Genomic DNA, 13,781 nt, shown 5'->3' with positions numbered 1-13,781 from the left:
AGATATGACGGTGGTCTGTACTCATTTTACACCTTAGTGGTTTTTTTGTGTTCCCGATACCTACAGCATTTAAGCTTGTCTTGCCGTATGGCCAAAGACACGCACTTTTTTTTATATCTGAAAGAAGGGAAAATTAGAGTAACATTAGTAACCTTTTTTCCATTCATTTGTTTTCATCAGCGTAAGAAATTTTACCCAGATGGCTTCAGTCTCGTAGTAAGTTGAATATATTTGGGATGAAGCAATTCGTCACATTTTACACAAAACGCACATACTCGTAAGAGCGAGGCCACAGTTACATATGTGCCGCCTTGTACCAGTAATGGCACCCCGAACACAGACAGCCTGTCTATGCCAGAAATGGCACACCTGAGAACGGACTGTCATTGACAAGAGCCCGTGGCATAGTCGTGGCGAATCTTTACACACACACACACGATCTGTGCTGGTAGTAGCACACCCGCGAGCAGTTTGCCATTGACAAGTCTGTGCTAAGCCTAATGTTGCCAAATCTTTACACAGACACATGGTCGGCAATTTATGAACTAAATTTATTTAGGATTAAGCAGTTCATCATATTTTAAACAATACACACATCCACATATCGTACTGCACTACAGTAACACACGGGCCGTCATGGCATTCCAAGCATACACACCCTACCTGTGCCAGTAATGGCTCACCCGAGAACGTAGAGTCATTAACAAACCCATGCCAAGCTGTCTTGGTGATTCTTTACACACACACACACACACACACACACACACGGTCAATGGATTGAACCATTACATGTTTTTTAAGAGGAGGGAAAGGTGTTTGTCCTGAGGTAGATGTGAAATGTACAAGTAATCACAGGCATAAGCTTAAAGGTACACCCCTTTAGGACACAAAGAAGGGATACCACCCGGTCCAGTTTGAATCACCGAACTATTTACCTTTTGTGTGATAATGTAAATACTGCTAATTCTGAAAATTACTGATTATTATTCTTGGAGAAAGTTGTAGATTTTGACACCCAATGAAAGAAGAATGTCAACCATTGTTTGCATCCTGTAGACACATTTTGCACCCAAGTGTGATATGATCATTGAAGTGATAATCTGAGGGTTCTGGCCATCCATTTTAAGGGTCCCACTTCTGAGCTGAAGCGACAGTGGTTTTTCAAAAATTCAAGTTGAAAATCTAATCACAAATTCCCCAATTTACAAGTTGATTTGTGCCATTTGGTACAGGAAGATAAATTGTACTCGGATTGCTTTTGCTGTTTCTCATGAATGTTTCGTCCAATGTACTGTAGATTGCTGAAGCACCAGCGTAAGAAATCAGCTACACGTCTGTGTACTTATTCAGTATACAGTTCTTGACATCTTTAATGGTTCATGCACTAGAATCCAAGTTAACTTTTAAAGCAGTTTCCGCACAAACCAACAAACCTAAGCATTGGCAATTACTGCAATTCATTTGCACTTCAGATGTGTGCAGTTTTTGTTGAGGTTTAAATCGCCAGGACTGGAAGAATTTGGAATGGACTTGGATGTTCACACAAGTTTATGAAACTCTGTAAAGACTACACAACTTCAGCTTCAACCCATTCTTGGAGTCTAATAAGAAAAAACTTGGTAACAGCATAACAAGATAAAGCTTACAACCTATTATAGCCTGAAGTATCCCAGTTCCATCTTGAGTGATGCAAAATGATCAAAAGAATTTTTCCATATTTTTCTTTAGTGCACATGCCAATGCACTACAATATTTTTTTTTTCTCTAAGGTCTGTATGCTCTTATTACCAGGTTCATTTACAGGAGCAATATATGGTTGCAGAATGATAGAGTGATGGAGGTCAAGAAGGGAGGTTTCTAATAAACTGGGGTGTGAGTTCCTATACACGGAACAAGGTGATGATAAAGTGAGGGTGGTGATGGATCAGGAATGGTGAGCATGTGAGGCTAGTGATGGAGCTTAGGTGGGGATAATACTTCTGTCTTAAGCTTTTAAAGTGATCAGTGGAAACTAGCTTTAGACCACAGAAACCTATTGTCTGAATTCAGTTGAATACTCAAATATTAGGGTATGAAGCAGTTTATCACACTCTAAGCATAACACACATAACTGCATTACAATTACAAATGGGCTGCTCTGTGCCAGTAATGGCACCCCAGACACATACATCTGACCTGTGCGAGTAATGGCACCTCCAAGAATGTGCTGCCATTGACAAATATATCCCAATTGTTACAGATGACAAACACATATGATGATGACAACAGCAATAACATTTTCAGTCATAATATGACTACAACATTTTTGCAGCCACATGAAAATATACATATACTTGAGCTTTGTGGAAAGTTGAAAAACGGATGTAGATGTAACATTTTAATATATAATTATTATGATCTCTGCATCCAACAAAATGAAGTGAATCAGTTATGTTAGCTTTTAATATTGTTCACAATAAAACAGCTTATCAAACCATGTGCAAACAGTATGGGTGGTGTGGAGAAAAATAATTAACAGTCAACCAGTTTCAAAAGCATGAGTTACAATAAAGTGGAACAGAATGAAGATACTTTTAAAGATAAAAGGATAAAACAGACTTTGATATTGTAAAGTACACGATATTTTATTTGCATAGTAACATACAATGACTGTGATTATTAACAAAGAAATGTTAGTATTAGTATTTTGAATACAATATCTCCACCTTTAACTGGATGCTACTGTAAATGTCATTACACCTCTGAATTTGACTTTTTAAATTCTACCTTAAAAAACTCTAATTTACTTGTAAATTTTCAAAATTATAGAGTAAAATCCTTTTAAATCCAGAACTTTATAAATATAGTACAAGTGATTTCCTGTCGCATCACAAAAAAGGGTTCATGAATCAGACATCTCAAACCCGTATATTTAATAAAGACAGATGTCTGCAGTGTTTCTATGAGATATTCTAAAGATTCTAATATTCTTCATGCATTCTGATGAATCATTCATATGCTTCGATGCAACCACTTTTCTTTAGCTAATCACAGAAACAATTTTATACAGCACTTATGTCCACCTGAATATATCTGAAATTAGATTAACAAGCTATATAAAATCTAGTTTATAAAAATACAGAATATAATAGAATTAAAACTAAATTGTTAGTCATCTGTATATTGTCCATAATGCACCAATTATGACTCGAAGCCACAAGCTGCATTAAGCTTTAGCAGCTATTTCTGATGAGCTACAGAATAAGGCTTTGAAACTGTTTTAATCTCTGTGCAGAAATATGCAGAAAACCATGAGGTTTGAGAAAAACCTCCATTAACCACCCTGTTGTTAAGTATGGAAAGGCACATTAAATACAGATCAAGTCTAGGATGCATGATAGTGGTGAAACCAACCAAACAACAAAAAATAACAAACTGACAGACATTGAGCTACTAGATTTATTACTTTCCAGGAAATAATTATTTTTCTATGTTGTTTACTACACCAAAGGAATCTGTATCGTTACTACAGCCTCAGTAGTTTCAATGATATAACCACATGGTTGTACCACAGATATACCACAAGCATAATCACAGGTCTGTCACTAGTCAATGCAATACATAACAGTGTACAGTATGCAAGTATGCCAATACTACATATTATTTCTGGGAAAGTTAATGAGAGAAAACATTCAGTTGTACAGTTTCCTTTTGAATGGGGTGCCTGTTTCACATAGGTTGTAAGGTTACACTGTCCAAGATCTTGATTTGAAGAACACAACACACTGGAGCAAGAAATATCTTACCCACTATATTTTACAAAATATTAAACCCTGCTACTGTACTCTGGAATGTAGCATATAATCCCTGAACATGGTACAATTTCATACCATTAGACAAGACAAAAGTAGGATATTACAGGATCTTGATCCAAAGAAGGTGCATGTTCAATATGAAATCTCAAGAAGTGAGAAGAAACACTTGATAGAGCACCTGAGTTGCTATTCACCTCTAGTAAGGATACTACATCTATGGAATAAAATCATCTTAAGCTTGAAAGAAAGAAAGAAAAAGAAGAAGAGAAAACAGGAATGTATCTATAAACAGAGGATGGGCATCTGATGGGCAAGTCAACACAGCTGTTGGTAGCAGAAGTTGACTTCGTGTTAAATGGACATAGTGTTAAGTATAATGCCTATTTTCTGTTCATTTTTTAACTAGCCATTGTCATACCAAGATTACTTTACCAGCCTGTAATACAGTGCTATCCTAAAAATATGTAGACTGCATGAGAAGTTTACAAATGGGTTTATAGCAAGGTGATACATACAAACTTTCCCCAAGTATTCTACCTGTCAAGTAGTTTCATAACCTCAAATCTTGGAAGACTATGAAAATACTCAAAATGAAAGCGTCAGAATATTTCATAGCAGTCTAGCATAACCTTTTGCTACATGCTTGCACTGTGAAACAGAGTGTAGTAGAATGAGCAATGCCTTTTCAAGCACACAGTAAGGGATACAAAGAGTTAAGGACACCAAATTATAAAAAATAAAGTAAACAGTAAAGAGAGAGTGAAAAAGGAAGGGAAAAAATCTCTTAAGGATATAATTCGAGTATGTGTACCAAATGACACAGGAGTAATGCACTATAAATGTGACGAAAGAAATGAACCATTACTAGAAAAAGCAATCCTTTTACCTCTACACTAGAAGAGTTCAAAGATACATAACAGAAACTGAATCAGACAATGCAGTGAATGCAATTTGTGTTTAGGAGTTGCATGAATGGACACACTGATCTCACTTAACAAATCAGCTTAAGTGTGTGAAAATGCATTTTTGTAAATATGGAAGTTAATATTTAACACTTTGGGTATGGGTTGTGGATTTGAGAGTGATTTGAGAAACTGTATGTACTTGATCCTCCATATGAAATTGGGAATGTAGATAATGTTGATAGAAAGACAGACAGACAGAATGAGAAATAAAGAAGTGTGTGTGAGAGAGAAGGAAGTGGCAAAGCACATAATGAAGAGACAACATTTGTGAGAGAAAATGTATGTTAGTGTAGATATAAAAATATGACTTGGTGGAAGGGTTAAAGTTTCTCAAAAGGATTTTTTTTCTTTAACCATCTATAATGTGATATGACTGACTATACAAGTGAATAAAGTAGTTTAGCCTGATAGATGTGTGCTCCTCAAGTAAAAAAAGATGTGAAGTAGACAAGACATTTTGAGAAAACAGAATGGATACAAGCAGAAAAGGAGTATTAAATTAGCAAGCTTATCAAAGAATAAATAAAGAAACCAAAAAAGGAAGGAAAAATGGAAACCAATTGCACTAATCTTAAGATCTCCGGAGAATTGACCATTCATTGGGTTTCTTCCAGGATGATATAACTAATATCTGCCACATCAGTTAAGTTTTCTGAAGCTTCATTAACTTGGACCACATTGTACTCTCTCTGATCTTCCAAGGTTCCTATATCAGCACCCTCATATGTTGTGATGGTTCCCTCCCCCAACTGAGCACAGTGTTGCACCTGATAATTTTGATGAGGATGACCATGGAGGTACTGCTCCTCATAGAAAACATCCCCTTGTTGTTCCTCCTCATAGTACACCTCCTCAGGTTTCTCAAACTCATAATGACTCTGCTGAATTTCAGTGCCACTGGCCTCCTCACTATGAGCAGCATTCTGAGAAATCCTCAAATTCCTTACCTGCCTTCTGCGCAAACAATTATTTTCTCGCAGATGGCGAGCATAGCCCTTGGACAGTGTATCCTCCCATGCCACTCCATGTTTCTTTATCAAGTGAGTTCTTAATTTTTTCCGATCAGTGTAAGCCTTAGGGCAATATGTACACTCACATGGTATCCTTTCTTGATGGCGTCGTTTTCCATGAGTTGTCAAGTCACTCTTCCGTTTATATGTCTTCCCACATTCTAAACATGGAAAGATTTTGGTACTGTGGACGTAGATTCTGTGTTGTCGCAGTTTATGATACTTGTCAAATTCCATCTCGCATTTGTCACAGTGCCACTTGTTATTTGCATGTTCATAAGAAATATGACACTTTAAACTTGATTTTATATTAAACTTCATAGCACAGAAATTACATGAATATTTCCTTTTATTCTCATGAATATTAGCAATGTGTATGTCAATATATTTGGCATTGTACATTTTACCACAGTCTTTACATTCAACGGGAGGCAGCACATTCACTCCATGTTTTTCCTGCATATGTTTCTCCAACTGGTTACGAGTCCTGGAATGATATATGCACATCTTACATCGGTGCTTCAGTGGAGGTCTATGTGACCTATTGTGTGCCTTTGAAAGGTGATGTCGAAGAGATCCAATCCCATGCAGTCTCCTTCCACATATTTCACACTCAACCATCACCAAGCCATTAGCTCCACCAACCCCGCAAACATCCCCATGGATAGAACGCTTGTGTTTCACCAGCAAGAGGCGGTTGACAAATGCATCTCCACACGAGTTGCAGACAAAACTTCGGGTTCTGTCAGGTCTTTTATTTGGGTTTATCCCTTGGGGCTCAGGTATTGTAGTCTCCTGTTCATTTTCTTCTTGTGGATCAAGAGCCTTTGATATATCTAAACGATGATCAATGACTCCACCACAGCCATCCTTTTCCAGAATAACAACAGAGTTCTCATGAAAAGAGTCAATATGGCTATTCAGGGCTTCCTGACTATCAAAACCTTTGGTACATAATCTACAGTTAACTTTCGTTTTGGTCCTTAAAATCAAAGGAATTGAGTGAATGTCTGAAGGTAAAGACTTAGAATCATTTTCATCCATTCTCTTCTTCTTAATCATCCTCATTGATCCTGGATGTTCTAAAAGCTTGTGGTTGTCAAGGTCTATTTTGCTACTGTACAACTTTCCACAAATCCTGCAGCACCATGTAGGGCCCTGGAATTTCTTTGAATTCCCTTGGTTACAGGAAGTGGTTGCTTTACTTCTATGTGTTCCTATATAATTGTGACAATCATCTGGTGCAGGCAGAGCTTCAACTTTCAAGATTTCCTTGCCTTCCTGTTTTAAACTCTCCATGATGTTTTGTTCTATTTTACCTTTACAAACAAATGAATCACGATCTTGTAGAGTTTCATCTTCTACCGTACCAGTGATTGGACTTCTGGCTTCCTCCTGATCAATACATGCTTCTTCACGTTTAATCTGCACTGGAGTTTCTGTTATGCTACTTTGACAACTATTACTCCACTCCATCACATCTGCATCCTCTGAGACATAAGAGAGAAACTCTTCATCAATAACCATGTTATGGTAATGACGTAGATGTTCCACAAATTCATCCCTCAGTAAGAAATCTCTGCTACATGCAATGCACTTGCGTTTACTAGTATTACCAGACCTCCAATTTCGTTTCTTATTTCCTCTCTGCTTCACGGTACTCCGCTGTATTTCCTTTGCAAGAAGTGTTTTGAGAGTTGGTTGTACATTAAACATCCTCCATTTTTGCTCTACTCTGTGGACAGCAGCTGAATGAAGCCTCCAATCCTCATCCCCATATAGGTCCATTCCACAAAATCCACAAATGCGCATCTTATTATCTGAGGGTTCCTGTTTTACTTTCACTTGCACATTTTCTACACTACTACTTTGTGCTGATAAAAACTCTTTTGCCATGCTTGGTTTTGGTAAAATGGGTATACATTTTCTTTGAGTGTTTGGATAAGACTGCAGTGATTGTATTCTTTGCAAACCCTCACACAATTGACTCTTTAAAGTTTTTTTATGACTACTAAAACCAAGAGGGCCTTTTAAAACTTCTCTATCACTTTCAGGCCAATGCTGTCTCATCTCTGATGTCACTGACAATAAACGGTGGTATATCAGATCACCATCTGACACTAAAGTATAGCACTTTTGACAAAGGATAATATTTGCATTGTCTACAGCAAGTGTGCTAGCATGCAAAGGGGATGATATACCCAGGCATTGCAATAAAGAGATAGGGTCCAACAAACTTGAGGGAAGTGGTTTGTTGAGTGCCAGACAAGTTATCCTATCTTCTCTGGTTAATATAGACCTGCAAAAATAACAACTTCGGTTACTGCCATCTTGTATGTCATGAGACAGATCATCAGCTTCACTGACTGCTTTCATGCTGGCAATATTCTCTTTAATTTCACTTATACATTTATATTTATTATCAGTTGTTATAACATCTTCAGTGGCAGCAAGTTCATCATCAAGCTGTCTTGAGGTTAAGACCTCATCATTGCAGGAGGGGTGAGAAGGAGAGTTCTTAAAATTTTCTTGACTAGCTAGAGGTCTGTTATCAGATGTGGTAAGGTCAATTTGTTCATTATTTTGTAAAATGATCTGTGAAGGAACTGGAGCATCCATTAAATGTTTCTTTACAGTAGCTTTTTGTGGAGTAATAACATTTGCTCTAACTGGACTAAACATCCTTCCATCATCCATATCTCTAGTTATCAATATTGTACTAGCAGGATCAACATTATCACTACTCTTACATACTGTAATATTACGTACTGTTCGAGGACCAATAGTTCTGACAATAATGGGGCCAGTCCTTTTAATCTTAACCTTGTTGCTACATAAAACATTATCTGGATTAATAGTTCGGAGTTTAGATGAAACAACTGGGGAACCACAGCTCAGATTTCCTGGTAAGGTAATCTTTGCGCTCTGTTTACTGTTCTTACTACCTGTAGTTGGGCCAACACTTTCCATGCCAGATTTTACATACTTCTGGCTATCTCCAGCAGTGATACAAATCTTCTTAGGAGCAGAAACATTTTTTACCTTGGTGGAAACAGATGTGCCTAACGGTGTAGACACAACTATTTGAGATAAATTGGAAGTCATGCTGGTAGCACCTTCATAACTACCACGATTCTCTTTAGTAGGCTCTAATTCATATAAATCAGAGTTATTACAGCTGACAGAAACTGGATCTTCTTTAGAATTACTGGGGTCATTCACAATGACATTTGATGTGCCTGTGGTAAAGCCTTCTTCAGTTTCATCAATCGCTTCAATATGTGCTCCAACCTTGACAGCTCCTTGGTCTTGTTCAGTCTTGGGAACATAGGAGTACACATCACCAGTGAGAGTTGTCAGTTCATGCTGAGAAGTGTGTGACACATCAACACGCATATGAAACGTAGTTACTCCTGGGTTATGTTCATTTTTGCTGGAAGATTCTTCATCTTCTTCAGGATCCACACTTGCACTATCCACCTGAAAAAAGTCAAGCACAGATTTGCATTATGAAAGTTTACAGAAAAGGTGATTAACAAGAGATAATAAGCTGTATTAACAAGTAAAATAACAAAATGTAGAAAAACAAAATCCCTTGCATGGTGACCGAAGTAACCTTCTATCCACATTTCTTTTCGTATTTTTTTCCTGCTACAATTAATACAAACTGATCGAAGGAAGTTCTTGAAGGAATGAAATGGAGCAAAAGAAAATAGTTAAAAGAAAGTAGTTATGTTCCAAAGAATTCTTGTCTGTATTACAGCACATAATGGGTGGAAATATTGCTTGTGAATTTCATAAACATACGTATAAACATATGTATCAGTTCCAATCCCAAAGGTAAAGATAGGCCATGCATGCATTTGTATAATAATCCTTAACACCTAAAGATGTTTTGGTTGATGGAAGTAGCAGGAAGCTGATAGCCTTAATGGCCTTGGCAGTTGATAGACCTAAGCCAAAACAACTAAACAACAGGTGGAATTTTCTGTTATAGGCCAGACTAATTTTAAAGTTTAATCTTTATACTAATAAGGGGCATAACTTAAGCAAAATGCAAACTAGTAATGGGTCATATGCCATTCAATTCTTTTGATATTGGAAAACAACTGTATGAAGAACACAGTTTGATATGTTTGAACTGACCCTCAAGGGTTAGGTCAAATCTTCAAGTTATGAGCCAGATTAAAGTTCTAAGTTAAAGCATTTTTCAACAAGCATAACTTTAACGGGCAAAATCTTTATATACTGGGGAAACAACAATATAAAGTATAAAGTTAGAGTTGTCCCTAATGTAGATACTTTTACATCATATCCTACATCTTTATTCTTGTTTTGGTGCTTATGTTTTCATTCTACTCTTCCTGTATTCTGTTGCGCCATGCCTTTGATCAACAAAACAAACCTGGGACCATTCCTTGTTCTTTTGTCTTGAGCTTTGGGTATAAACCCCAAGACCAGTTGAGTTATAAATCCTTTGGGCATGCATTGAGCTGTTTTTTTTTAACATGTCCAGCCCCTGGGTTAGGTTAATCCAAGCAGCCTAGGTGGACTCTATGTACAACATTTGCCTATAACATGCAAGGGCCAGATACTAGGACAAAGGATCTAGAAAGAATATTGTAAGGATTTAGGATGAATATGCAAGTTACTAAAGGGTCTGGATCATATGCCACCCTGAAGAAAGATGGGGATATATAATTGTTTCTTTGTAGGTCATGACATAAAGACAAAATTTCATAACCAATATGGCAGATGACTCCTAAGATTAGAAGCCAAACAATGTTTTCATGTACCTCTGTCTTGTTAATGTCTTCAGTTAAATACTAAACCCATTCCATGTTTCTGTGTTGTGCCATTGGCTTACGACAAAATGTCTCACCTAGTGCTCTTAAATCTATAACAAATATTTTAATTACAGGCATATTGCTTTTATTTCACACATTGCCAAACATCAGAAAAGAAACTTCCAATCAAAACATTCATACTAACATTTGATACACATTCAGCTACATCATGGTCGGGGTTGCCTGGATCATCAACAGGCATTCCATCCACAATAGTTACTGAGTCTTGTTCACTCTTGAGGGAGGCTTCCTGAACATCTTTAGGATCCATGGCTACACCGTCCACCTTTAAATAAATGTATTAGTTTAGCATATAAAGGCATGCTGCATGATAATTGCTTTGAAAATGAATGACACTATGTTCATAGTATAACATACAATATTAAATTCAAAATATGACCTCATTAATCTTACAGTGGCAGAAATATAATAAGACTAAAACAAAACTTAGGTAACTTTTATGAAATATATTAAGTTCTAAAGACATATGAGCAGACTGAGTTGTTCAGGCAAATTGTTTCCTTAAAGTGTGCACCAGAAAACTACCTCTTTGATCACTGTGCTACTCAAGGATCATGCACTACAAAGAATCTTTATAATTTTTGTTGTAACTACAAGAAGTCATGGGATGACAATGAATTTGTTCTCTCACCCTCAATTGTAGCAAGTACAAACTTCTGCTCTTTGAGTTGTTGCCTTATAACCCTTAGCAAACTTATTGGTATCAGTTTTGAGCAATTCATCTTCACCCTAAACTATGCCTCACCTGCCTAGTCATCCATCTTTTAAAAAGCAAACATAACAAAAGCTCCAAAGTATGCAAATTAAAATCTCAAGCCAATCATTGGCTGCCATACAACCACAAACATTACACCTGCACAACACAACAATACTTTCAATGTGATATTACTTCAGTATGCTTGGCAACTTGGTCCTTTGCAACAGTATTAAACTGTTCTGGCCTAAACCACCCGATAACAAAATATCAGTCCCCAAGTAGATGCAAAACACTTATCCCTCCTTCACACATCAACAACCTCTGCTCACGTATCCCCTCCTCACCCATCAAATACCAATTCAATAATACATACTGTAATGACTCACCAAGCACTGAAGAACCGACTTTCTAACCAAGTCTTGAACTTCACCTCACCAGACATGTCCATCTGAAACTACACACCCAAGCATGTGCGTCACTTTTCTCGTGTGTTCTGGACACCAAACATTTGTTCAACATTATAAACACCAGATAAGCATGTGGGACCCATTCATAGTAGTGTTACAGTTAGTGTGACATACTGAATTCAGTATAGAGTTGTGTTGCAGCTAGTAACTACCTTTTTGTATTGTAAGGGGAGGGAGTTTTACACTCGTGGGCCCCATTTCTTGAATAATCTCTTCTGTCATACAGCATCTTAAATTCATGTATGCTGTCTGCATTTGTGACAGACTGGATTCAGTATATACTTATGCTGCAGCTTGTGTAACAGACTGGGTTCAGCATTTAGTAGTGCCATATCTAGTGTGACTGACTGGGTTCAGTATACAGTAGTGCTGCATCAAATGTGACTGACTGAGTTCCTTATACAATAGTGCTGCAGTTAGTATGAAAGGCTGGGTTCAGTATATACTAATCCAGGCCCTTGTGGGACAGACTGGATTTAATATATAGTAGTACTGCAGCCAGTGTGACAGACTGGGTTCAGCATACAGTAGTGCCACAGACAGAGTGTAAGACTGGGCTTAGCATAGTGTTGCACCTAAATTAAAAGACTTGGTTTAGTGCATAGAAGTGTTGCAGAGTGTGACAGACTGAGTTTAATAACACAGCAGTGCTCCAGGTAGTTGATAAACTGGGTTCAGTAACACAGTAATGCTGCAGTTAATAGTGCTACAGCTAGTGTAACAGACTGCATTTATTATATAGTATTGCAGCAGCAGGTGTGACTGACTGGACTCATGGTGGTACTGCTAGTGTTACAAACTATAATCAGTAACATAAGAGCACTGTGGCGGGTGTGATAGACTGGTGTCTGTGAGAACGTAGCATTGCTGCTGGTGTGACCAACTGGTCTCAGAGACAGAAGAACACTGCATTCAGTGTGACAGACTGATGTTAGAGATAGGGTTGCACTGCGGCTTCTATTCAGATACGACCCCAGGATTCCACATGAATTTCGAATTTTGCTTGGTCGGAACACACCAAAAGTTCACCCGGGAGTTATCTCACGGTAAACAACTTTTAAAAAATTCCTTCCATGAAACTGTACAAAGCTGAAGGGATCATAAAAGTTTGTAGACCGACAGCAGCATCACTGTGAAAGATTAAATGACCTAGAAGGCGATGATAACACCAAACTTTGTCAATATCCTTTCTTCTGTTTCTCAATCACAATACACCCATGCCATTCTCATTCATCTCATCAGTATTCCCATGTCTCCTGATTACCTTTCACAGTTCACAACGATCACATATAGTCCTTATTATCTTGTTTATCTGTCATCAACACTAATAACCTATGTTATACTTACATTGCACCAAAATACTGAAATATTGTGATGATATGTTTACATTTCCAGATACACGGTACGAGCTTATAATAATGTTGCTTCCCTGTTGTTATTCCCACTGAATTTCCCTTCGTTTCATTTAAATAAAGACCGTAAATGTCTTATTTAAAAGAGTAACCAGTTAATTTGGTGAATCTACATTTATCACCATTAACTCTGAAAGGAAATATATCAAAAGCACTCGACTTTTTTTTATTGCGCTGTGATATTTTCCTCGTTACTCGACCAGTTATCAGTATATTCATTTTGTTAAATATGTGTCACTGTACACCATGGTCATCCAGTCTTAACCCTGAGCACCAATTACACGACAGATGACTTACATAATGTATTAGACGACTGATCGCGTCATACAGCGAAAGTAGGTTCTATCTCCACGAGCTTTTAGTGGTGGAGTTACGGTAGTTAAACCCGACTAAGTTGTGGATATGTTCATAGACTGGCCCTTTGAAGTTATGAAAATCAAATAGCAAATAATGGAGATAGTAGACAAACTAAACCATTGGCTGACTTATGGTTATCTTACAAAGCACTGAATAATGGAAAAGTCAGACTGAGGCAGTACGTACCACTTGTGTAGTTTAAATTGATATG

The 13,781-nt window shown here is 37.4% G+C and overlaps 1 protein-coding gene across 2 annotated transcripts; it reads right to left on the bottom strand.

The window, feature by feature from the left end:
- Positions 1-2,362: 2,362 nt before the first annotated feature.
- Positions 2,363-13,233, bottom strand: LOC139751938 (uncharacterized). Of its 2 annotated transcripts, none has more exons than XM_071667641.1 (3): positions 13,149-13,233; positions 10,762-10,902; positions 2,363-9,249 (listed from the first exon to the last, which is right to left on the bottom strand). In XM_071667641.1, exons 2-3 carry the CDS (start codon positions 10,885-10,887, stop codon positions 5,356-5,358), a joined length of 4,020 nt encoding a protein of 1,339 aa, XP_071523742.1. In that variant the 5' UTR covers positions 10,888-10,902; positions 13,149-13,233; the 3' UTR covers positions 2,363-5,355. The 2 variants fall into 2 exon arrangements, with proteins under 2 accessions (XP_071523742.1, XP_071523743.1); XM_071667642.1 differs by lacking the exon at positions 13,149-13,233 and adding an exon at positions 11,721-12,992.
- Positions 13,234-13,781: the final 548 nt, after the last annotated feature.

Source organism: Panulirus ornatus, chromosome 12 (genome assembly GCF_036320965.1).
Source record: "Panulirus ornatus isolate Po-2019 chromosome 12, ASM3632096v1, whole genome shotgun sequence".
Classification (NCBI taxonomy): Eukaryota; Metazoa; Arthropoda; class Malacostraca; order Decapoda; family Palinuridae; genus Panulirus; species Panulirus ornatus.
Note: the sequence above shows the minus strand (reverse complement) of the source record. Positions and strands in the feature narration are given on the sequence as shown.